Source organism: Cherax quadricarinatus, chromosome 35 (genome assembly GCF_038502225.1).
Source record: "Cherax quadricarinatus isolate ZL_2023a chromosome 35, ASM3850222v1, whole genome shotgun sequence".
In the NCBI taxonomy this organism is placed as follows: domain Eukaryota; kingdom Metazoa; phylum Arthropoda; class Malacostraca; order Decapoda; family Parastacidae; genus Cherax; species Cherax quadricarinatus.
The window spans coordinates 28,084,875-28,112,267 of record NC_091326.1 but is presented as its reverse complement, the minus strand read 5'-3'; the positions used below and the strand labels follow the sequence as shown (position 1 = coordinate 28,112,267).

Here is a 27,393-nt window from a genome sequence, read left to right as displayed (position 1 = left end):
GAGTTACACACTCTTCCTCCCTCAAGGCCTCCTCGACCTCTACACTCCAAGCCTTGTTCAAGGAAAGCGACTCAGGTCGTGCCAAATTCAACGTCTCAAGGTCCTCTGATGCCTCCTTATGCTGCTCCTTTGCCTGTGTACCCTGTTGTTTACACACTGCACAGCAATGTGATCATAGGCACCGCATAATCGACAGGTACGTCGTTGCCCCGCGTAAGTCACCATTACTTGAGTCCTGAAGTCTTCTAGGAAAATATAGGAAGGAATAGGATGCCTCAATGTCATTTTCAAGGAAAAACTTCCTTCAGGCTTCCCAGCATACGATCCTTCCTTCCACTTCCCCAATGTCGCCATATGAACAGTCCCAAACTTCTCGAAGACGGCACGTAGGTCTGCCTCATCAGCCTCAAAGGGTACATTCCTAATCTTCACCCACGTATAATGGCAGGACACATCATGCAGCCTTACCGTCACTGCAGGATTCACTGGTACACAAAGATCTTGGAACCTGGCGACTATGTCCTCGTGTACACTTGCATTGCGAAATTTCACAAAAATTCTACATGCCCCATTCAAGGCTACACCATACAGCTCTTCGTTGGCAATGCCGTATGTGTCCCTGATGATGGCAGGTAATAAAACTTGAGCTGAGTGGGCATGCACAGCCCCACACACCACTTCTATGCCGACAGTGTTTACCCTTCTTCTTGCCTGCTGCGCCATTTTGAGAAAACCAAGTTGTCACCGGCTGACAGCAGAGGGCAGGCTCAGCTCACGTCCGCTCGTCCCAGAGGTTGAGCGACGAAACCCGGAGTTTACCTGGAGGTAAACTCCAGGTAAATTTCTTGCCATTTCTTTCCACTGTGTGAGGCACTCCCTGTTATGCAGGGTTCTGCATGACATTGTAATGTACATATAGTGGAGAAGTGAGCCATAGTAGTATGAATGTTATAATTGTAAATAATAATTTTATGATTCATAATCTGCATTTGGGGGCACTGTAAAGTACTCTAAATGTAATTATAAAGCAATCCTGCTAGGTGGTTATTTTCCAAATGTGATTGGGTACTGGGGGTAAGCGTGGCTTGGGGGCAGGCAAGTGCAGTCAGCATGGTGTGGAGGCTGGCTTCGGAGATGCTGTGTATTTAAGCTAAGTTTGTAGCTGTGTACTCCTTTTGTTTAGCTAACCCAAGCCATAGGCTCTTCTATGGCTTACCTGTATGCCCACCTAGGCTCTGACATGGTCAGGGTGCTGTGGAATGAGTGAGGAAATAAGAAATAGGGTTGGTAGTGGAGTAGTGACGGCCTGGTGCTGACTAGGCCTAGTGGTTATGGTGGCTGGACCTCCAGCCAGCTGTTTCTTGTGTACCCTCATTTGGGCGTTTAGGACTGAGGTGTTTCTAGAGTGTGTATATAGTGTTATGTTGAATAAATAGATATATTTTCCTAACGGGGATTTTTGCCTAACCCTCTGTTAACCAACCCATTGAAGTAACACATACTGGTTTAGCGCTTTCTGTTTTGACTGGGATAGCCCTGGGTGGCCTGTTTATGCTTGAGATGTGTGTAACTTTTACCTTTGCCCTTAGACAAGGCTCAAGCCCCCAGGTGTCCCACGTTTCTGCATAACATGGGGGCCTGTATATGGGAGAATTATCAAATTTTATGTGGTAATTCAAGTTTGCAACCTGGAAAATAAATAATCATTCTTTACTGGGTTGGTCGGAGGAAGCATTCACTATAACACTTACACTAAAATTATAATTTACCTTTGTTTGCAATATTGCTGGTTTTTTAGGGTGTTATTATTAACTAATACCCTGTGCGTAATTTACTTTGCTGTGTGCTTTAGTATTTTATATCAGTAAGTTCTGTGGTTGATAGCAAGATTTGGTGCTATTATTTCTCAAAATGGCTGACACTAGTGAAAATTCTGGGGATGACATGTATTTGGAAGGTGACATTGAATCAAATTCCCATGATAGGGACCTGGATAAAGAAGTAGAAATTTTACAAATGAAATTATCCCTAGTTGCAGAAGAAAAGGAACGGTTAAGGATTGAGCGTACAAAGATCCAGGAACAGAGAGCCTTAGAGGAGCTTAGGGCTCAAGAAAGAGCTAAAGAGAGGCAGCTTGCTTCTCACCCAGTCACAGACATGAGGGTAGATGTTTTTCATTTGGATAAAGCCATAAAATTTGTGCCCAAATTCCTAGAGAAAGACCCAGACCAGTTTTTTCTGTTATTTGAAAGTACGGCCAAATCCCAGGGTTGGCCGGAAAAGGAATGGGCGACATTAGCAAGAACCCAATTAGTTGGTAAAGGGTTACTGGCTGTTAGTTCTTTAGAGGGATCGGCCTTTTCTGATTATCATAACCTAAAAGAGGTAGTTTTACTGGCTTATCAAATGTTGCCGGAAAGGTACCGGCAGAAATTCAGAGGACTAAAGTTTCAGTCAGGGCAGTCTTTGGTGGAATATGGTAAGGAGAAGATGTCACTTCTAAATAGGTGGTGTCGCTCAAAGGGGGTGGTAGGCAATTATGAAGGTGCAATTACCTTAATTTTGTTAGAGGATCTTTTGAGAAATGTTCCTCCTGACCTTAAGGCATATCTTGAGGAGAAGGATCTTTATGATTTTAATAATGCTTTAGAGCTGGGTGACAGATTTTTAGCTAACCAAAAATTTGGTAGTAGTTACCACCCCCACATACTAATAATGGTAAGTTTTCTCCACCCACCAATAGGAATTAGAAATTTCAGAAGTTTAAGCCACCCATTTATCAGCCTAATAACCACCAGAGTTTTAAAAAGCCTAATTTTCCGGTACCTACTCGAAAAGGTTTTAAGTCAGCTGTCACAGGTCCAGGACTACAAGGAACAGGTGGAATGAGCCCAGTTCCCCAGAGTCAAGGGACCCAACCTAGGTCAAATGGGCAGGGGGCCTTTAAACCTTATTACTGTACTTATTGTCATTAACAGGGCCATCTGCAGCCATATTGCAAGATGTGTAGAGATCAGGCGCTTGCTGGAGTAGATACACTAGGTACCCACACGGTAGCTAATATTGAAGCACCACCTCTGGGTACATCAGGTAACTCAGCAGTTTTGGACCCTGGGATGAAGGTCTTTACAAGTAAGTCCATGGTGGCCTTACACCAAAATGAAGGTAGGGTAACAGGTGTTATGTCTTTGAGGGACACTGGTAGCACGTACACCTTGCTTCGTAGGGGCATATTGCCAGTGTCAGATGACACATACACTGGGTTGGACGTTTGGCTCATAGGAATTACTGGACTCACTGTCAAGACTCCAGTGCACAGGTTATGGGTGGAGTCTGCATACCAGTGTGGTTACTTAGCTGTAGGTGCCACAGAGGATATACCTTGTGAGGGTGTTGACCTACTTTTAGGCAATAATGTCATGGGTTGTCTTGAAAGTGAGGAACCTCTGGTTTGGAGGGACCCAGCCTCACAGAGTTTCAATTCAATTCAAAGTTTATTCTCTATAAGGATTACAATGCTGAGTTTACAGAAATTTGGTTATTGTGTGGTTTACATGTAGTAAAATTGTGATTACACAGTGTACCACTAGAACGCTTAGCATGGCTAGGCATTTCGGGCAGACTTAGTTTTATTCTTAATTGTAAAATATTACAAATTATGAGGTAAGTTGGTATTATGGCTAAGTGACTAAATACTAGTTTGTGAGTTTAGCAATGTGAATGCTTTTGTTTTGGCACAGTACATAGTTTCACTATTGGAGTATCACAGGATTCATTATTTTAAGATTGAGATTAATATTTCTGTTTATGGTCAAATGAGTGAGTGAGTGTAAGTGTGAACCACCAGGTGGTATTCGTGTAGTTAGTTGACGGGGTGTATCAGGGAGATAAGATGTTTTCTAATGGTAGTTTTGAAGGTGATGAATGTGTCTGCAGTTCTAGAGTTCTCAGGTAGGGTATTCCAGATTTTAGGGCCTTTGACATACATTGAATTTTTGTAAAGGTTTAGTCGGACACGGGGAATGTCGTAGAGATGTTTGTGTCTGGTGTTATGCCTGTGGGTTCTGTCACAACTATCAAGAAAGCGTTTTAGGTCAAGGTTGATATTAGAGTTTAAGGCCCTGTAGATGTAGATTGCACAGTAGTAAGTGTGGATGTACTGAACTGGGAGTAAGTTTAGGTCTATGAAGAGTGGGGGGGGGTGTTGCCAGGGATGGGATTTAGTGATTATTCTTACTACAGCTTTTTGTTGGGTTATTATTGGCTTTAGGTGTGTTGCTGCAGTTGATCCCCAAGCACAAATAGCATAGGTGAGGTATGGATAAATAAGTGAGTGGTATAGTGTGAGAAGGGCATTTTGCGGCACGTAGTATCGTATCTTGGAGAGGATCCCAACCGTTTTGGGAGGAAAAAGCTAGGGCTACCTTGCCCGAGTTATTTTCAGTGTGTGCAGTAACCAGGAAAATGTCAAAAGATAAGAGGGCAGTCTCCCTCTGTGACTCTTTAGATCCTGGGGATGATTTGGGTTTGGGAAATCTATTCCTCGAGCCTAGCCTGCAGGGGGCTCGGGCTGTGATGAACCATCCCAGGCAGGACCCTGTTTGAGTGGGGGGTCTTGGAGCTGGTATAGGGGAGGCGACTCCTACTCGAGAGCAGCTGATCGAGGCCCAGGGGTGTGACGACACCCTAAAAGCTATTCGGTCATCTGCTGTTACCGAGGAAGAGGCCTCTCAACTAACTAAATGTTTCTTTCTCATCAAAATGATGAGAAAGACCCTATCGGATGCGACATCTAATGATGGAGCAAGGCAGACACTCTACCAAGTGGTGGTGCCGGAACCATTTAGGTATCAGGTTTTGTGTTTGACCCACGATGTTCCCATGGGTGGACATTTAGGTGTTAAAAAGACTATGGGCAAGATTTCTAAAAAAAATTACTGGCCCCAGGTATGGAAATCAGTGGGTAAGTATGTAGAATCATGCCCAGTTTGCCAAAGGGTAGGAAAACCTAATCAGGGAATTAAACCTGCCCCTCTTAACCCTATTACAGTAGCCAGAGAACCTTTTAGCAGGCTGGTGGTGGGTTGTGTGGGGCCACTACCCAGGACCAAGATGAGAAACCAGTACTTACTATTATTTGTTCCTCTACCAGGTTTCCGGAGGCCATTCCATTACGTAAAATTACAACATGCGTGGTCTTGAGAGAATTGGTGAAATTTTTTACGCAGGTCGGGATCCCTAAGGAAATTCAAACAGATCAGGGGTCAAATTTTACATCTAAACATTTTTGCACGGTTTTGGGGGAGTTTAATATTAAAATGACGACCTCCACCGCCTATCACCCAGAGAGTCAAGGGGTTGTGGAGTGGTTTCACCAGTCTCTCAAAACTATGCTGCGTGCTTATTGTGCCCAATACCAGAAGGACTGGGATGAGGGTATCCCCCTCCTTTTATTTGCTGTGCGGGACAGCACACAGGACTCATTACGCTATAGTCCCTTCGAACTGATCTATGGTCACCAGGTACGTGGACCACTGACAATTTTGAAGGATTACTGGCTTGGTGAGGATTGTGAGGCTGCCCCCTCGGAGGATTTTCTCGCTTTCAGAGACCGTTTGGTTCACATGAAGCATCTGGCGGCTGAGAACCTGCACATCAGCCAAACCAAGATGAAGAAACAATTTGACCGTAAGGCTGTGCCTCGTACCTTTGAAGCGGGAGAGGAGGTACTAGCATTGGAGCCGGTGCCTGGTAATGCCTTAAAAGCAAAGTTCAGTGGGCCATACAAGGTGGTGGAAAAGGTCACGGATCAAAATTACAGAATTCACACACCTGGGCGGTGGAAGTCTGAACGGGTGGTACATATAAACAGGCTGAAGCGGTACCACCAAAGAGGTGTGGCATGTGTAAATATAGTAGGTGACCCAGGGGCAGACACTGATGCACAAGAGGCCACAGATATACACCTTAGTAACAGGGCATTGTTAAAAGATCCTTCACAATGTATGTTAGGTCTTAATAAGGAAAGGGTTGCTGAGATGGTTTAGCTTCTCTGGAATTTTGAGGACGGATTTGTTTGGGGATATCCCTCGTGTAAGCAAGCTAAAGCCCCATGATATAGATGTAAGGGAAGCCGAACCAATTCGGCAGGTCCCTTACAGAATGAATCCACAAAAGAGAAAAAGTATGGAGAAGAAGGTGAAATTTTTACTTGACAATGATTTAATAATACCAAGCGAGAGTGAGTGGGCATCTCCATGTCTGATGGTTCCCAAACCAGATGGCACCATGAGGATGTGCACTGACTATCGTAAGGTTAATTTAATAAGTAAGGTTTTCCTCTTCCAAGAATGGATGATGTCATTGATGCAGTGGGGGGAGCTAAATATGTAAGTAAGTTAGACCTGTTGAATGGTTATTACCAGATACCTTTAACCCCGCGTGCCAGTGACATCTCTGCTTTTGTAACACCAGATGGGCTTTTTTCAATACAAGGTTCTCCCCTTTGGGCTTCGTAATGCACCCTCCTGTTTTCAATGCAGAATGCAGGAAGTTATACATGGCGTGAGGTGTTAAATCGATGACCTGATTATTTTTAGCGACTGTTGGACAGAGCATGTGAGGCAGCTTAGAGAACTTTTCTCTAGGCTTGCTGGTGCTAAGCTCACAGTTAATTTGGCAAAGAGTGTTTTCGGGCAAGCCCAGGTAACTTTTCTAGGACATGTTATTGGCCAGGGAAAGGTGGCCCCAGTGAATGCCAAGATGGAGGCTATAGACAATTATTCTGTGCCAAAGAACCAGAAGGAGGTTATGCATTTTGTGGGTATGGTAACATTTTATAGAAAGTTCTGTCCAAATTTGTCAAAGGTGATCTCTCCAATCACTGACCTGACTAGCCCCAAGTGTACATTTGTGTGAGATATGAAGTGTCAGAGGGCATTTGAACATGTAAAAGCCTTGTTTACAAGTGCTCCTGTGCTGGCTAGCCCTAATTTCACATTGCCATTTTCTCTACAAGTAGATGCCAGTGATACTGGTGTTGGGGCTGTGTTACTGCAAGAAGTAGAGGGACAATTGTTGCCAGTCAGCTATTTTTCGGCAAAACTGAAGAAACACCAGCAGCACTATGTCACCATAGAAAAGGAGGCTCTTGCTTTAGTGTTGGCAGTGCAACATTTTGATGTGTATATATCATCATCAGTTCACCCTATAACAGTGTATAGTGACCATAATCCTTTACGTTTCCTTCACTTAATGAGGAACCACAATCAGAGACTTACGAGGCTGGCCTTGTTTCTCCAGCCTCTTAATCTTGTGATTCATTATGTGAAGGGAGCTGAGAATGTGGTTGCTGATGCCTTGTCTCATGTTTAAAGTGCACGATGTAGTGTATAGATCACTTATCTATTCTTATTTTGCAGTTATTTGTGGTAAACGAGTAGATGGAACCCTGGACCACCCAAAAGAGAAGGGCAGGTTGAGCTGGAGCTGGAGGTGTCAGGATTCCTTAGTGTGTGTGTGTTTTGGTAGGGTAGTCACATCAAGTGCCATGCCTAGGTAAGGTATGCTACGTTTTTTAGGTGTTGGCTGGAATGCCTCGCCTCTGTTTTATGTTGGTATAGGGACTGTTGGACCTAACGTTTTAGTGAATGTGGGGCTGGCGGTGATGCCCTCCACTGTTTGGGCCATGTCTCTTGATCCGAGATGTTTTGGTTCTCCAGGACTCTTCAATTTTTCCTTTTTGGATCATCGCTGGGGTGACTCCAGGATCCTTGGAATGACATGTATGTGTCGGCCTGGGAGGTCCAACTTTTGGGGGTCTTCAGTGATGACTCCAGGGTTTTACGGCCACAGTCCCACCAACAAGATTTATGTGACTATCCACCCGTTGTTTTTGGAGCCTGATATTTTTCCCTCTCCTGTGCTCTCCTGATTCTCGCAGAGGTGTGTCATGGGGATCCAGTTTTGTTTACTAAAAATTGCTGTGAGATGAGAGTGATAATGTGATGTTGCTTTCTAAGTAGAATTTAACATGTAAAATCTGTTTTCCTTTTCTTTGATCTCCTGGGAAATGTACTTACTGTTTAAAAGTTTTTTTTGGTGGCACCTACAGTTTGGTCTGCCTTGCAACATACTGAACTTTGGTGTTACTTCATAAAACGGCATTCCTCAGGGGCACTTTTGTACAAAGTTAACTTGCTCATTTATAAGTTTGCTTGATGTAATTTAGGTAAAATGCATCATCGCCAGTGCCTGGCCAGCGCTGTGTTGTGATGGTGCCTTTTCCTAACACAATTGTCTAAGAGTGTGACTGTGGGCTCGTTTGGCATAGAACTTGATCACTCTTATGTTCGGCGAGTTTCACATGTCTGCAATCTAGTACCTCAGTTTGTTAATATTGCATATTTGTAGTACCAAAAGACCGTGATTGTACGGTGGTCATTCCCCAGTTATCATTTTGCTCGTTGCCTCAGACCTTAATGTGGGGTTTATTTTGTTTCTTTTTCCTTTTGCCTAGCGGTGTCTGCAGGGACCCCGCTAGCAGAGTGAGACCTATGGTCTGGGGGTGGGGGTGTTATGCAGGGTTCTGCATGACAATGTAATGTACATATAGTGGAGAAGTGTGCCATAATAGTATGAATATTATAATTGTAAATAATAATTTTATAATTCATAATGTGCATTTGGGGGCACTGTAAAAGTACTCTAACTGTAATTATAAAGAAATCCTGCTAGGTAGTTATTTTCCAACTGTGTTTGGGTATGCGGGGTAAGCGTGGCTTGGGGGCAGTCATGTGGAGTCAGCATGGTGTGGAGGCTGGCTTCGGAGATGCTGTGTATTTAAGCTAAGTTTGTAGTTGTGTACTCCTTTTGTTTAGCTAACCCAAGCCATAGGCTCTTCTATGGTTTACCTGTATGCCCACCTGGGCTCTGACATGGTCAGGGTGCTGTGGGATGGATGAGTGAGGAAATAAGAAATGGGGTTGGTAGTTGAGTAGGTACGGCCTAGCGCTGACTAGGCCTAGTGGTTATGGTGGTTGGACCTCCAGCCAGCTGTTTCTTGTGTACCCTCATTTGGGCATTTAGGATTAAGGTGTTTCTAGAGTGTGTATATAGTGTTATGTTGAATAAATAGATATATTTTCCTAACGGGGATTTTTGCCTAACCCTCTGTTAACCAACCCATTGAAGTAACACATACTGGTTTAACGCTTTCTGTTTTGACTGGGATAGCCCTGGGTGGCCTGTTTATGCTTGAGATGTGTGTAACTTTTACCTTTGCCCTTAGACAAGGCTCAAGCCCCCAGGTGTCCCACGTTTCTGCGTAACACTCCCGATATTCTTAAGTTTTACATGAACACTAATCCTTTCAGGGGCTTTCCACTGGTTGAATCCACTTTCCTCGAGGAGCAGGAAAATGCATACTTTTTAGAAGGGGAATAGACCAGCCATTAGTGAGACACTTCCTCACCACGACCATTTCCCAATTTCCTCTTGAATTAAGTTTTGTTCATTGAGTGGATGTTTATTGGTAGGAAAGGTCCCTCACTGTTGTGGAAATACTTAGAACCCAGCTTTATTATTTCTGTTCTCAACGCGTCAGGCAAAATTGCTTTTCCAGTATCCTTGTCGAACCTCAGAAGTCCAAAGGCAGTATAACAAGGTTCTTTGGCACTATCCAGTACACTAGGTTAAGAGTCGTCAGATTCAATCACGTAAGGTAAAATTTCTTCAATACACTCGACATCACCACCACCACCACCGCCACCACCACCACCACCACCATCGTCTTCCCTCCTGTTCTGTCTATGGCAGCCTCACTTTCAGAACATGGACTTGTAGCAGGTGCAGGCGACTCCATGGAACGTGTCGAACAACTTGACAATTCCAAACTTTTCAAGGAGGCCATAAAGAACTTGCTCGACTTCTTGGCTTCCTCCGCCTCCAACTTTCGTCTCTTCCTTCTTTCACTACCACTTTTCTTCTTCTTCGCGAACAAATGCTTCATGGTCTTCTTATACAATGTTCTGAAATAAAGAAATGGTTTAACATTGTAGCCACCCTAGTATTTCTCAGCCATGATAATACATCTGAAGACTGACAGATCATACATCTGAAGACTGACAGATCATGCATCTGAAGACTGGCAGATCATACATCTGAAGACTGGCAGATCATATATCTGAAGACTGACAGAACATACATCTGAAGACCGACAGATCATACATCTGAAGACTGACAGATCATACATCTGAAGACTGACAGGTCATACATCTGAAGACTGACAGATCATACATCTGAAGACTGACAGAACATACATCTAAAGACTGACAGATCATACATCTGAAGACTGACAGACCATACATCTGAAGACTGACAGATCATACATCTGAAGAAAATTCTTTTTACACTATCCAAGGATGGCTTGTCTGATTTAATAGAAGCTGCTCGGTGGCGCCCCTCCTCCTCAAGTGACGCCCCTTCTCCTCAAGTGACGCCCCTCCTCCTCATGTGGCGCCTCTCCCCCTCAAGTGGCTCACCTCCTCCTCAAGTGGTGTTCCTCCTCCTCATGTGGCTCCTCTCACCCTCAAGTGGCGCTTCTTCCCCTCAAATGGTATGCCACTACAGGAACTTACAGAACGAGCAATGAGAGTTTGTTTGACAGTGGAGTCTCAGGTACACGAGGTCATAGCTGGAAGTTAAAAGCCCGGTTAAGACACATGGATGTTAGGAAATACTTCTTCAGCTTTGAGTGGTCAGGAAGTTTTTTTTTTTTTATTTTATTTAAAGCAATATAATAAGAAGGTTGTATAAAGATAAGAAAGGAATACAACATTACACTACAATACAACATGTGTTTATTTTTCCATGGTGTCGATATTTTGTACCATTTACTTCCATAATAAGCCAGCTGCAGTTTTCTTCCATTCTTATGGGCTTATAAATAAACTTTTTGAACTTGCATGAAACAATGAAAAAAATACATATTTTGCAAGTATTAGAATTACAATAAATTCGAACAAGAAACTTTGGAATAATTAAGTAAATAGAGTGATTGATGGACTATGGAATTTAGTGCAAATAACTGTTATGTAGCAGAAGTTGAAAATCAAAAAGCTACATGACGAATACTGAGATGTAAAATAACATTTTGTAACGAGTGGTAGATAAGCCGGAGGTAAACATACTGCAAGATGCTCAGTAGTCGTGGGAACTTAAATTTCTGATATGATTACCAGGAAACGATAAGGCCACGAGCTGTGCCTCACCAACATAGCCAGGAGATAACCACAGTCAGAGGAAACAAAGACAACACCAACATGCTGTGCTGGTCGGTTCGAGTACTGCTGGTTGTAGGACTTCTGACTGCTGCTACTCAGGAAAGCCAGGAGCAGCAAGTAAGTCATACTTGGAGTTGAAGATTGAGACACTTATGCAACATATGTTAATCTTTATTAAGGAAACGTTTCGCCACACAATGGGTTCATCAGTCTAATACGTAAGTCCAATACAATGGTTTTCAGCCATTTATCACATTGTGAAGACCTGTTTGTGTGCTCTCTGTGAATCTGAACCAGGATGCCCTCTCTTGAGCAACTTTGCCAGCAGCTGAAAGAAGAGTTTAGGGTTGCTAAGATGGAGATACGGCGATTAAAGGAGGAGAACAAGAGGATTCGTAGTGGTCCTCCTGTTTTGAGTCCCCAGGTTAATTTAAGAGGGGAACTTGGTCAGTGGCCAGGCAACATGGAACCAAGATGAGGATCAAGAAAACTGTTCGAGAGGTAGAAACAACGAGGAACCAGAAGACTAATGTGGAAACTTCCAACCCATTTTCGGTGCTACCTGACGAATGTGGGTGTTCTACTGGGAATACCACAACAAGCACCAAGGAAGCATTGGCAGACGTGAGAGACATCCCTAGAAACCCCAACGAAGACCATCGAGAACGTCTTTACGAATTCCACAACTGAAGGTGTAGTGCTACCTAACGAATGTGAGTCGACTACTGGGGACATCTCGACGGACGTCGCCAAGGAAGGTTAAAAACATTGCTGTTGTTGGGGATAGCCAGATTAGGTACATGGATAGGGCATTCTGCTTGAAGGATAGGAGTAGGAGGCAGAGAGTGTGTTTTCCTGGGGCTGGGATGAAGGATATTGTTAGCCATTTGGATGACATTATGAGAGGTAATGGGAGCAATCCTATTATCTGTCTCAGTGCTGGAGGCAACGATGTTGGCAGACGTAGGAGTGAGGGCCTGATTAGCAGGTACAGGTCAGAAATAGAGATAATTAGGAGGAAGGGTGGGAACCCTGTCATATGTGGTATTTTGCCAAGGAGAGGAGTTGGAAATGAATAGTTGTCCAGGACAATTGGTGTCAATTGCTGGCTGGACAAAAACTATAAGGAAAATGCGGTAATGATGAATGGTTTGAAAAACCGACAAGTTGATAATACAGACACTTATTCAACATGTGGGAATCTTTATTCAGGAAACGTTTCACCACACAGTGGCTTCATCAGTTCAATACAAAGCAGAAAGGTGTAAGTAGAGGAGGAGTTCGAGGTAATCAGTCCCTCAGCCTGGAGTCGATGTGTTCAGTCCATCAATCTTGTAGAATGTACAGCAGAGGGCCATAGATGTGGTTTATATACTGTAGTCAGGTGAGGCGAAGCAGGAGGAGGCGGGGTCATAGTGATACCATTTGCCACTGTGTGGCGAAACGTTTCTTGAATAAAGATTCCAATATGTTGCATAAGTGTCTCTATCTTCAACTTGTCGATTTTTCAAACCATTCATCACAACTGTCAGACACAGCAGCATCATGGGTTCTTGTTGCAAAGAATTCTTCAATACTTGTCCAACCTTTGGACGAAGACCGACTTCGACTAGTGGATGGTACCACTATGACCCCACCTCCTGCTTCGCCTCACCTGACTAGAGTATATAAACCACATCTGAATTTCTCTTCGCATGTCCTTAACCTAATCTTGTCTGCTAACAATCTTCCCTCACTAATCATCCCTCCTTCTTGTTTCTCTTCTAAACCCCCTACAACCTCTCCCACTTCCCCTCTTCCTACACCCTCCTGCTCTCCTCCCCCCCTACCACTCTTCACTCCTACCAACACCCCTCAGCCCCTACCCCTCTTCACATCTACCCATCCTACCAACACCCCTCCTCCCCTACCCCTCTTAACTACTTCTACTACTCCCCCCACCTCTTTGCCCACTTCTTCCTCCATTACCAAAGCTTCCACTTCCTCTGCATCCACCATTGCCCACTCCTCCTCCACCACATCCAAGACTTCATCCAGGTCCAACTCCTCCTCCAAACGAAATCCGCTCAACCCTAAACCTGCCCCAACTTCTGACAGACAGACCAAAGAACATAAAAACAGATCCAACTCTTCCTCCCCCTCCAGGAAACGGGTCCGTAGCACCTACAAACACACATCCACTGATGGCACCACTATCACGGGTTTTAATCCAAACTCCTCCCCCGACATTAACTTTGCTATGACGAAACCATTAAATCATGTTTAAGATGATTCAGTTTAACGTATGTTCTTACTTTACAATTAGACACCTAGTGGCCGAGCTCCTTGAAGCAGAGAGGCCAGATATTGTTAAATTAGACACATGTGCAACTCTTGGGTATCTTTATTGAGGAAACGTTTCGCCACACAGTGGCGTCATCAGTCCATACAAAGGATAAACTTGAAGAACAGGAGAAGAATGAGGTAATCAGTCCCTCAACCTTGAGTCGAAGTGGTCAGTCCATCAATCTGTGGACTGACCACATCGACTCAAGGTTGAGGGACTGATTACCTTATTCTCCTCCTGTTCTTCAAGTTTATCCTTTGTATGGACTGATGAAGCCACTGTGTGGCGAAACGTTTCCTCAATAAAGATACCCAAGAGTTGCACATGTGTCTAATTTAACAACGTGTTGGTTCTTTGAACCATTCATCTACAGGCCAGATATTGTTTTGCTAAACAGTACCTGCCTCAATGCCCCTCAACGCATCTGCCATTATGGTTATACTGCACTACAGTCCCCCTATGATCCCCACGATGGGATTGCCATCCTTGTCAAATCCAACATAAAACACGAATTTCTCCCAATCCCTTTTATACAACAACACTGTCTTGCGGTCAGAATACACACCCACCTTGGCCCCATTATCTTTTTCACCACCGATGCTCGCCCAAACACTATTCTCAACATACACGACCTCTCCTTAGTCTTCAACTACACCAACACACCAACATACCTACTAGCTGACATGAATGCCAAACACAGAGCCTTTCATCACACCAGTAACAACCAATTTGGTCAGCAATTACTCAACTTCACAAAACATAAACACCTAATTCATCTCGGCCCAGACTTCAACACCTCCTACAACCACACTGGCCAAGGCAAACCAGACATCATTCTGGCAAACCGAGTCAGCTCTCTCTTTCAACACTACATCTCACCTTGCCCTATTACAGGCTCTGATCACATCCCAGTCATCTTACACATCTCCTCCAACCCTATCCTCATCCCGGCCACACCTTCCTTCTCCTACAAGAACGCTGATTGGGATGCCTTCAAACAACACATACATAATACTAATCTCACCTATGACTACAACAACAAACCCATCACTGACATTGACACTCAACTTGCTCTCATCCAGGAAACCATTACACAAGCAGCCAACACCGCAATACCAAAGAAAACCCACACCACTCTTTATTCCTTCAAACCCTCAATCAGAACAAGAAGACTAATTATCTGCTACCACAACCGCTTCCTCTACAACACACACAGATTTAATCAAGTCCAATTAGATCTCACTTACCTCAGAAACAACATTCTACACAGTCTAGACCAAGACCACAACAATCACTGGTCACAGCTCATACTACAAGCAGACAAACAGCGCATCAAAAACACCAAAGCCTTCTGGAACTTTATCAAAAAATCAGATGCACCATTCCCTCCAACAAATTCAAACACATCACCCACAACAACATACACATCTCAGACCCGCAGGCTGCTACTAACATCTTCAAACACATCTGGGAGAACATCTTCCACCCTCACCCACCTCACCCTAACGCTATCCAACATATTCAGAACATAGAACACTGGAACACTACACACACACTCACGAAACAACACCAGACAGCCACATCCATCTGGACTCTCTTACCTCCTCCCAAGAACTTGACACTCCTTTCACCAACACAGACGTTAAAACTCTCCTCAGACACCTTCCTCCCAAGGCCCCTGGTGCCTCTGGCCTAAACCATATTATCCTGAAACACCTTCCTGACTCTATCATTACTGCCTACACAAACCTCCTCAATGCCTCCCTTGCCTCTGGATACTTCCCTTCCCTCTTTAAAGCTGCTACTGCTATCCTCCTTCCTAAACCCAATAAAGACAACTCTAACCCTAGAAACTATCGCCCTATCAGCCTCCTCGAAACTTTAGGAAAACTCTTTGAAAAACTCATCAGTCATCGCCTTCGCAGATACCTGGAACACAATTCTCTACTTTCTGATGGCCAGTTTGGCTTCAGAACACAGATCCACACAGGATGCCATTAACATCTTTCTCAACTACATCTACAGAAACACAAAACAAAGAAACAGGACAGCCTTGGTTGCAAAAGACGTTGAAAAAGCTTTTGACACTGGCACGAATGACTCAAGTACAAACTCTGCACTAACTTTAACCTGCAACTTCCTAGACGGCCGCACCATGAGAATCAAATTCCAAGGCTGTTACTCTGTCTACTTCACACTAAATGCCGGAGTACCCCAGGGATCTGTCTTCTCCCCTACCCTCTACATTTTATACACAAACGACATTCCAGCACCTGTATACCACAACTCCATCCCACTAGCCTATGCAGACGACATTACACAACTTATCACTCATGCCAATATAGATACACTCACACACAAAACACAAAATGAGGTCGACGGGATAGCCATCTGGGAACAAAAATGGAGGATCAAAATCAACGCAGCTAAATCCAGCATTACATATTTTAACTACAGGAAACGTGATCCTCCATTACCCGTCGAGCTCAGAACAGCTGACACCCGCACTTATATCCCCATCACATAATCTGTCACTGTCCTTGGCGTTAATCTTGACTACCATCTTCGTTTACACGTACACATTCACTCAAGGCATGCAATAGCTAGTAAGGCCCATGCGGGCCTCTACAAGCTGAAACATGCCTCTCAACGCACCAAACTACACCTCTACAAATCCCTAATACGTCCTCTGATAACTTACTCTCCTCTAGCAAAAACAAAACTTACTTAAACTGCAGCGTGTCTAGAACAAGGCGCTGCTCTGGGTGCTTGATGTCAGATGGGAGGACTTCGCCACAAGCGAGTCTCTCCATGCCCAATTAGACATCCCTGCGCTGAATCTGTACTGGAAGACGCTCAGTGACAGACAGATAGACAAACTTGAGACACGACATGACTACTGGACCTCTCTCCTTGACGAAGATATTCGCAGACCCACAATCCAACACAACCTTTTGTACTCCTTGCATGATCCTGCTCCTAACCTTATTTACAAATAACCTTGGATTCGCTGACAGGTACCTTCTATGACAGGTACCATTCTCTGACCCACGTTCGCCTTAGCTTTTGGGTTAAGACATGGCTCAGTTCTACACTCCTCTCTAGCGCTAAACGTCGCATGTCCCTTCCTCCCCTCTCACCCCACCGGAGTCCCAACAGAAGAGGCTGAATTTCTCTTCTCAATATCTGTCCTACGATCGCCTTCGCTGCTGGGTTAAGCCCTGGCTCTATTTCTACGACTAAGAACACTTCTCTCCAGCACTATTCTTCGACTGTTCCGTCTTCCCCGCTCATTCCATTTGGGATCATACCTGAACTTTCGTTCGTTCGTTCGTTCGTTCGTTCTCTTCATTCTCTTCATTCTCGTCATTGTCGTCCTCTGTCCGATCACACAGTTGCTCTACACTCAAGAAGCCTCCCTTAGACCCCGCCTGGGTGGGAAATTTATATTCTACAAACGTCACATCCTTTTCACAATGCTGTCGCATCGTGTGAAAATCAAGTCTGTGAATGGCGCAATTAATGACTCCTCGAAGTTAGCTTTAGCTACCGTCGTTAGAACCTGCCTGCAGGTCAAATTCACGGCAATCCACACTCTGAACTACTCCTTCGTTGTTGTCTGCACAGACGACACTGAAGCATCAAAACTAATGGATGACTCTTCAGTCAGGACCCTACAAATACAACAATTCACTCTATCCCCGTCTCCATTCTTGAAGTCGAAACGTTCGGTCTTTGTGAAAAGACTGGACAATATCGTCACCTCTCTCTCTACTGAAGCACTGAAGACATCTATTGAGGAACAAAACACCTGGGCCTCGGTAGACAGCATCTCCAAGATCCCTAACGCTTCATATATGCTAAAGATTACATTCTCAGACATCTCAATGGCTGCCCAAGCTCCCTCTGACGGTCTGGCCATCTCATATTACCACATCCACCCTAGTCATATAGAACAAGAACGTTTCACATACATCTCCCACTGCTGGACCTGCTACTCCTATAAACACACCTGCTGTATAGCCCTTGTGGTTTAGCGCTTCTTTTTGATTATAATAATAATAATATAAACACACCACCAAGGGTGATTATCAAATGGTATACAATACTGACAGGTTGGTAGATAAGATACATAGGCAACATTTAGGCAACTTCATTCCGAAACGTTTCGCCTACACAGTAGGCTTCTTCAGTCGAGTACAGAAAGTAGGCAGGAGCAGTAGAGATGAGAAGACGATGTAATCAGTCCATCACCCTCGAAGTCGTAGATTTGAGGTTGTCAGTCCCTCTGCCTGGAGAAGCTCTGTTCCAAAGTCTGGAACTAACTGAAGATCAAGCGACAGTGTTGAGACTTAAATACTGTCGGAACGAGGGGTGCAGAGTAGTAGTAGTAGTGAGAATGTAGCCACTGGGAGGTCATGTCCCTCTCAGATCAAACGATTCTCACTTGAAAAGGTTGACCAAGGTGTTTTTCTCTTCTGTACCAAGTTTGATCTGAGAGGGACATGACCTCCTAGTGGCTACATTCTCACTACTACTACTACTCTGCACCCCTCGTTCCGACAGTATTTAAGTCTCAACACTGTCGCTTGATCTTCAGTTAGTTCCAGACTTTGGAACAGAGCTTCTCCAGGCAGAGGGACTGACAACCTCAAATCTACGACTTCGAGGGTGATGGACTGATTACATCGTCTTCTCATCTCTACTGCTCCTGCCTACTTTCTGTACTCGACTGAAGAAGCCTACTGTGTAGGCGAAACGTTTCGGAATAAAGTTTCCTAAATGTTGCCTATGTGTCTTATCTACACACCACCAAGGACTGCCCCATCAAGGATAAGAAGTTTTGTTCAAAATGTGGGAATGATGGGCACGATTTCAGATCCTGCACCATTACTACAGCACCAACATGTCTTAACTGCAAGGGTAATCACCATACCCTTGCAGCTAAGTGCCCACTCAGGAAAGAAATCATTTTGAAGAAAACTGAAGTTCTGAAGAACATCTCCAATTCACCGACATACGCTGGAATAACCAAACCACAAACCGACTCCACCATGACTCTACATGCTAATCTACAGGCACCATCGCCCAGCAACTCCCTCTCTCCACTCCCCGACGGTGCTTCCTCCAAGGCGCTGTACTGCATGGTGTATGCACACGTTGCAAACGCAGCAAACCCCGGCACTTTCAACACCACTATTAACGAACTATTCCGTCTGAACAACATGCCTGCCTTCAGTTTTCTTGACTCCACACCTTCAGCAGACATCCTCAAGATCCTTCCCAACTCCCTGAACTTTACTGCACCTGCAGACTTGTCTGCTGCCCAAGCAACTGCTCCTGTAACTTCTATAACCACTTCCACCGCTGATAACGTTGATCATGCTGCCTCAACCACCGTCTCCCACCTCTCCCAGCCTGCTGTTACACAACCATTACACCTCTCCACTGCTCCTGTCGACCTTCAGTCACCTGCTACCACCATTGTGGATTCGCCCAATGAATCCACTCCAGAAGAGGAAGATAGCGTATTGGTGTTCTGAAATACGTGTTTGGAGGTCTCTTGATGTTTCGCCCACGTATAATTTGTTGCAGTCATTACAAGGGATTATGTATACCCCTGCAGAGGATGGAAGCTTCTCCTTCAAATACTGACACCATGACCTGGAAACATAAACACATATGCAGTTTAATGCGATCCTTTATTGACAACGTTTAGCCCACACAGTGGGCTTTTTCAAGTCACAAACAGATCTACCTGGGGTGTATGTATGTATGTATAATGTTCGCCAAGACCGTAGTCCTGGCACGGGTCTCAATCTTCCGATGACCCGTCTCTGGCTCCCAAGGGAAAAAGGTTTCTACAATGATGCGACGTATGCTGCTCAAGCACCCTTCTGGTCAGTTCAACTGGTGCATCTCATAAGCGACAACACCATATGTACTTCTAACTATGGACACTAGCGAGGAGGATATGTCGTTATCACAGGTAACAGCTTGACTGGTTTGTTGACTCAGTGGTACACTAGTGTGGCCGCAGTCATCTCTGGGTCCTCTTCGAGGACCCCTAGTTGCCTGCGGAGTGTCTCAGTACCTTCGCACTCCAGAAGATAGTGTGTTAGGAGCCGCTGGACAACGTGCTGACAGTACTGGCGCATCTCCTCCTCAGCCTTGTCTACCATCATCTTGGCTGTGGGAAAGCCCAAACGAAGCCGATGGATGGCGGTACACTGCGCTCTGGACCAGCTTCTATCATATGGAGGGGGTTCTCCCTGAGTCGCTGCTCGGTACCACTGTTGAGATGGGGTATCACCTAAGACCTCCCCCATAAGTTTCGTGGCTCTGGCAGCCATTAGTTTGGTCTGTCGTAGGCTGATTGGTACAGTAATCCCAACATGTGGATAGTCTGTTGCTGCCTTGGCTGCATCATCTGCTGCCTCATTTCCCCGGATGCCAGCATGGCTGGGGATCCAGTTCAATGTCGATCTGTTACCCTGAACTTCTAAGGCTGTCATGCTCAGGATCGATGTGATGAGGTGAACATTGTCATGTGGTTGAGGATGGGAGAGGGCATTGATTGCAGAGGTGGAATCAACATGTATGAGAGGTCGGAGTCGATGTCGTAGGGCATGTGACAATGCCTGCTGAATCGCCACCAGCTCAGCTTGAAGGATCGTGCAGTGGTCAGGGAGTCGCCAGCCTTGTGTGTGACCATTGTGGTACAGTCCAGCTGCTGCTCTCTTCCTGTCAGGATCGACAGAACCATCTGTGAAATACACTGCACATGTGCCTCCCTCTGCCAGTGCCATGCTTGTCTCAGCATGATTGCTGAGGGTGTCTTGACTGCAGAGACGCTTAGAGATGGGTAACTGCATGATGCAAACATTGGCTGGATCTGGGCGCCAGGGAGGTGGTGAATGGTACCCAGCAACAGGAAGGACACAACTCTTCTCAAGGAGTAGTTGTATAGGAAGCAGCTTCCGCCCAGCAGCACAAAACGAACGAATTCAGGAGTAGTCCGTGAAGAGTGTGGGATCTTGTGTCATGGTTGTTAATATCCGTCTCCTTAGTGGGGTACCTTGCTGCCGGTGCAGAATCGTGGCCACTTTGCAGGCGTTTATGTATCCTACTCTGTCAGCCAAGGAAGGAAGCCGGGCCTCAGCTCTGAGACATACTGTGTTGGTCCAGATGGGGGCCCCAAGCATAGTTCTTATCGCCTGATTTTGTACGACCTCCCCCCTTTGCCTGCTCTGCGGAAAGAGATGAGCTAACGCCGGTGCACCGTAGTCAATGAGCGAGCGTATAGCTTGTATATAGTACAAGCGAAGTACATCTTTGCTTGCCCCTGCACGGTGCCTCGTCATGGCTCTCATGGCGTTGAGTCTGAGTGGAGCACGTGACCTGACATACTCGGCCTGTTTCTGAAAGGTCAGCTTTTTATCAATGTAGATTCCCAAGTACAGGTAGGAGCCTGTCCACTCAAGTTCTATATCCTGAATACGTAATCTATTCACAAGATCTGGTCCCTTGAACATCATTGCAAGAGATTTCTCGGCCGAGATCTTGAGGCCTCGTTCCTTGCAAGACTGCGTAATTAGGTCCAAAGCTCTCTGAGCCTGTCGTTCTAAATTGCCTTTCCCATTCACTACGAGTGCAAGATCATCAGCATAGCTGAGGAGCTGTGTATCACTATGAAAGGGAAGGCTCACAAGTTCCTGCATAAGGATGTTAAACAGGGTAGGACTGAGCACACCTCCTTGTGACGTACCATTTTCCAGGGTTTTAAAGGAAGAGTAGTGTCCCTGAAAGCTGACACAGGCCTACCTGCCCCTAAGGTAGGACTCTATCCAGGCCAGGAGGCGTCCTTTGATTCCCTTCCGAGCTAGTATTGCCAGAATTGCTGTGGGGATGGCTAGCTCAAATGCCTTCTCAAGGTCGAGGTAGACGACGATACTAGGTTTTTTGTTACTATCAGCAATCTTGCTTAGTAGAGTGGTTATGCACTCTGCTGTACCCACTCCTTTGGTGAAGCCAAATATGTGATTATGAGAGGGTCCAAGTTTCCATAGGAGGCGGTTTAACACCATCCTCTCAGCAGTCTTGGCTAAGCAGCTGGTCAGCGATATGAGTCTCATAATGCCTGGGTCCTTGGGCTTTGGAATTAGTACGATGGTAGCTTTCTTCCAAGCTGCTGGGAGTGTCCTGGCCCTCCACGACTTGTTAATTACGTCTAGTATGGCCTCCCATCCACTCTGCCCAGCCCGTGCAATCATGAAGTACGTAACACCATCGATGCCCGGGGCAGTGTCACCTGAGCTCTTAATGGCACGTCGGAGTTCCAAGTCCGTGAGGTCTTCATCAGCCACATCTTCCGACTCATATGCAGCTTGTATCGTTAGCTTGCGCTGTGGCAGAAGATCCCTCTGTATATTCCGGATGTCCTGTGGGAGCTGAGTGGAGGCTCCCCTGGAAGTGAAAAGCTCCACTAGTTTCTCAGCTTCCTGGAATGGGTTCGGGTGTGCTGGTGGCCTCGGCTTGCTCTTGCCAATTGCTATGTTGAGCTTACCCCATATCTCAGATAAGGTGGTGTGATGCCCGAATGTTTAGCACCACTCCAGCCATTTCTCAGTTTTTACTCTGAGAGAGACTTTGCAGGCATGCTGCACAATGGCTCTCAGGGTATTCCTGTTCTCTGCAGTAGGGTTACGCCTGTATAGCTTCCTAAAAGAGTTGATGCGGTGGTTCTGCTCCCGCACCTCGTCGTTGTAGAACCACCAGTCTCTTTCGTGAGTGCGTCCTGCAGACTTCTTTGGAATTGCGCACTCTGCTGCCTGGATGAGAACAGTGATTAGCTCCTGTTCAGCCGTATCACAGTCTTCAGATAGAGAGTATGTGGACCACAAGTCATGAAGATAATCCTGGAACACCTTCCAGTTGGCCCACTTTACGTCCCATCTAGGAGGCAGCACAACTGTGGGAGACCTGTTGATGTTGAAGGTGGTGATCACTGCAAAGTGGTCACTGACAAGGTGAGGATGAGTTTCCCATGTGGCTCCTGCTGCGAGTTGTCTTGACCCAAAGGTAATGTCGAGGCAGCCACCCAACAGGTGTGTGGGGTCTCCATTGTTTAGCAACTTTACCTCTGGAATATCGTGTAGGAGCATTGCTATGTGTCTGCTATCAGCATTGGTTGCTGAGTGAGAGTGCAGCATTGGGTGATGTGCGTTGAAATCTCCACCCACAATAATACACTCAGTGCATGCTAGTGCGAGGAGCTCTGCTATGTCGAGGGTGTGTCTTGGGTTCTTGTAGATGTTATAGATGGTAATGGGCGCCCCAGGTATGTGCACAAGGATGGCCTGTGCCTCGACATCCTCCCCACAGTCCACAGGGTTGGCTATAACCTCGTGAGGTATTGTATTGGATACAAATACAGCTGTGCCTCTGCAGTGAACGCCCGGGTCCATGTGCCGAAAATACCCAGCAAAACCGGGTAGTCTTGGGCACATAGTCGGGACAGTCAGAGTTTCTTGTAGCAAGACAATGTCAACCCGATCCCGAATTACTGCCTCCAGCAAGAGGTGCTGTTTGCCCCTCAGGCCCTGAATGTTCCATTGTAGAACCTTGAGGGTGTGATTTGGTACCGAGGTTATTCCATCGCTGTTGTTTCCTGAGCTGGAGACTGAGTCCTGCTCGCTCTGAGAACCTGAAAATTCATGGCATCCACTGTCTCCTCCTCGGTCAGTAAGCACACTCTCAGGAGCGTATTGACCATCTGCTGGAATGTGCTCTGTTGTTCCATGGAGTTGATTGTGTTGCAAATAAGATCCGTGAACACCTTGATGAGTGCTACGAGATCCTCCCTGGTGAGGGCCTGCTTTGGGGTTGGGTTCGAAACAGTGGATATTATCTGGGCTGTTGTGGTCTGTAGGGACTGCTGAGGGTTGGATTTCTTTATTGTATGCACCGTGGACTGTTGCTGTATACCAGGTTGGGTAGCCGGGATCTGCTGGTGAGGTGCCAGTTGAGTCTGCAAAGCGCCTGTGCCGGGTAAGGAGTGCCTGCGTTGTCGTGCTATGGCCGGTGGCGGCTCGTTTAGTGCCACCTGCTGATCGCATTGACCAGATGCACCCTGTTGACGTCTCCTGTTCCTCTTGTTTCTGTTTCTTCGTTGAGGTAGGGGTGCAGGACGTTCTTGACCTTGACGCCTGGTTGAGGCTTCGAGGGTTAGAAATTCCTGAGCATTGACTTGGGTTAGCTGCTGAGAGATCTGCGGTATGGCAGCGTTCTCTGCACCCATCGTTTGCTGAGAGTGATGATCCGTCGTAGCCTGTTGCCGAGTTTTTGGCGTCCTCCAGACTCCTTGAATTCTGGCGAGCCTCTCGGGGCATCGAGGATTCCAGGCATGATGTTTCTGCCTGCAGTTCGGGCATTGTGGAGTGGGTGGCGATGCATTTCTCAGCTTGGTGATGCATTCCTCGGTAGGGTGGTGCTGGCTGCAGACACCGCAGATTACTCTGTTCGGACAGAGTGCACCCAGGTGTCCATAACGCTGACACTTGAAACAGCGAACTGGTTCTGCTGTGAAGGTCCTGACATCGTACTTGCCCCAAGAACCGAGGTCCAGCTGGGATGGCAGTGGTCCTACATGCTGAATGAGGACCTGTCGGGTTGGTGCGTTGCCTGCCGTCTTTGCCTTGAGACGTTGAGCTGACACCACACTGGGGTGAGCTGCTACTGCCTCGATGGGCATCATCAGCGGGTATCGCATCACTACACCCTTGGTGATTTTCTGCCGAGAGTCCAGTTCCTCCAGTGTGAATGAGCGATCTGTCTCCATGACTCTTTTCAAGGTAGTATACATTTCCTTGTTGAGAGGAGTCAATATTGGTTCTCCCCTCAAGTTGAACCATATCTTGAACTTCAGGTTGTGTCGTGATTCCAGGTATGAAACAACGACATAGTGGGTTCTGTGGTCCCCGTAAGACTTCACCTTGAATTTGCCAGGTCGGTTGAGCTGGTTTGCATGCTCCTTGGACGGACGGTGCTTCTTCTTGTTGCCCACAGTGTTCCATCCCTCTTGATTTTCGGGGGGTAGGGTGCTTATTTCCTCCCCTGTTTCCATTGTCGCTGGCTCCATGGTTGGAACTGTCAGATCTGCTACAATGTGAGCAGGATCTTCCTCTTCCTCTCGCAACTTCTTCGCTAGAATTGCGCCCCACATTTCCAAATCCGAGTCCTCCGTCGTGTTCATGGAGCATCATGTCCTCTTCTTTTCAGCAGAAGCCATGCGCCTATCTTGTGATAAGGTAGTGAACTCCGTGAACTGAGTGTGTGTGTACTGTACCTGGGGTGTATGTATAATGTTCGCCAAGACCGTAGTCCTGGTACGGGTCTCAATCTTGCGATGACCCGTCTCTGGCTCCCGATGGAGAAAGGTTTCTACAATGATGTGACGTATGCTGCTCAAGCACTCTTCTGGTCAGTTCAACTGACTACACTATACCATGTGGGGGGTGTGACAAAGTAAATGTAGGGAAAGCAACCAGATCTCTGGACATTAGGATAGCAGAACACAAAAATGCTTGCAGAAATGATGACGGCAAAAACGCATGTATTCAACATAGGGACGATGTTGGACACCTCATGAAATTCAATGAAGCTAAACTAGTGATTAAAGAAGACAACTTAAGAAGGAGAAAATGCCTTGAAGCTGCACTAATTTCTGTCAGTAACACTATAAAGCAAAAACTCGGTAGTTACAGTATTTCAAAATTACTTAGCAAGAGGATATTACCCATCCTGGGAACTGGTGTTACATGATGCCAACAGGTCCCTCTCTAGCATCACCTCCTTAGTTCCACTACTACTACTACTACTACTACTACCACCTCTACCCACGCGTCACCTCACCTGACTCCTGCCACTATATATATACGTTTTCTTAGTTTTCTCTGTATTAGGACTGAAGAAGCCACTCGTGGCGAAACGTTTCCTTTAATAAATGTCCTGAACTGTACATAAGTGTCTTTCTCCACATCTTGTCGGTATCACCATACCATTTCCTCATTACAAGGGATTATGTATACCCCTGCAGAGGATGGAAGCTTGTCCTGTCTACTACTGGTGATGTCCTTGATGGTCGTGGTTGTGGAGGTAGATGCTTGGAATGATGTATTGGAAAAGATGTTGGAAACATGTTTGGTAATGGAGTTGGTGGGGAGGACTATGTATCTCTTCTCGGCAGTGTCTTTTCTGGGTGTGTTGAAGATGTTTAATGCCCGCCGTCTGCAGTCTCTGATGAAGTGACGAGGATAGTGGAGTTTAGAAAATACTTGTTCAATTATAGTGCATTCTTCCTCAAGGAACTCATTGCTGCAGATTCTGAGTGCACGCAGGAAGAAAGCCTATAATTACACCACGCTTAGTTTTGGTGTCGTGGTGAGAGCAGAAGTGGAGAAGATCGTTTTGGTTGGTTGGTTTTCGATAGACTTTAAAACGAAGTTCATGGTCAGTTTTGCAGAGAAGAACATCAAGGAAAGGAAGAGTGTTGTCGACTTCTTCTTCAAGTGTGAATTGGATTGAGGGCTCGACCTGGTTGAGCTTGTCTTGGAGAGCTTGAACGTTGATGCGCCTGAGAGTTATGAGGAGAATGTCGTCAACATAACGGAGCCAGATGAATGGTTCAGAGAACCGACATGTTGATAAATTAGACACATGTGCAACTCGTGAGTATCTTTATTGAGGAAACGTTTCTCCACACAGTGGCTTCATCAGTCCATACGTAGAAGAAACTTGAAGAACAGGAGGAGAATGAGGTAATCAGTCCCTCAACCTTGAGTCGATGTGTTCAGTCCATCAATCTTGAATAGAATACGGCTGCTTCTCCGCTCATATGCCGTATTCTATTCAAGATTGATGGACTGAACACATCGACTCAAGGTTAAGGGACTGATTACCTCATTCTCCTCCTGTTCTTCAAGTTTCTCCTACGTATGGACTGATGAAGCCACTGTGTGGCGAAACGTTTCCTCAATAAAGATACCCAAGAGTTGCACATGTGTCTAATTTATCACCATAACGGAGCCAGGTGACAGTCGAAGGAATAATGGTAGAGAAACGCTCGGCTTCCAAATGTTCCATGTATAAGTTCGCCAGGACGACACTGAGTGGCGAGCCCATGGGTAGACCAAAAGTCTGCTGAAAGAGGTGATTTTCGAAAGAGAAACACGTAAAGCCGACACATAGTTCAACGAGGTCGATGAAATCGCTGGCTGGAATAGGAAGATCAAGTGAATCGTCAATTTTTCTGCACAGGAGATCGATGGCTTGTGTAGTAGGTACTTTGGTGAATAGGGAAGTTACGTCAACCCCACCCGGTAGATCATCAGATGCAGCATTCTCCACCTGACCTCAACATTCTGAACCTGACTATAAATACTCTCGTACCTTCCACCCCAGGTAGATCTGTTTGTGACTTGAAAAAGCCCACTGTGTGGGCGAAACGTTGTCAATAAATGATCACATTAAACTGCATAAGTGTTTATGTTTCCATTGTGTCGGTATTTTATACCATTCATCGACACCATGACCTGTACTGAACTCTACAAAAGCCTCGGTGCTGGAACAGTCAAGTATGCCTGTGAATCACAGCTTCACTTCACACTCACCCAAGTTCTTGAGTTCATCAAGCCTCTACGTTTCACCTTCAGTAACAAGGCTAAACTATACCACCTATCTAGGAGCAGCTTCAAAAAGTTCGAAAATGGCTCCATTGCTAACCTG

General features: G+C 45.8%; 1 protein-coding gene across 2 annotated transcripts in view; it reads left to right on the top strand.

Annotated features, from left to right (window-relative positions):
* Positions 1-11,282: 11,282 nt before the first annotated feature.
* The window catches only part of LOC128703679 (phosphatidylinositol phosphatase PTPRQ), a 90,232-nt gene continuing 74,121 nt past the window's right edge, over positions 11,283-27,393 (top strand). For both annotated transcript variants that reach the window (XM_070091477.1, XM_070091476.1), the window contains exon 1: positions 11,283-11,399. In XM_070091477.1, coding sequence (XP_069947578.1) covers positions 11,322-11,399 — 78 coding nt within the window. In that variant the 5' untranslated portion in view covers positions 11,283-11,321. The remainder of the gene's footprint in view (positions 11,400-27,393) is intronic.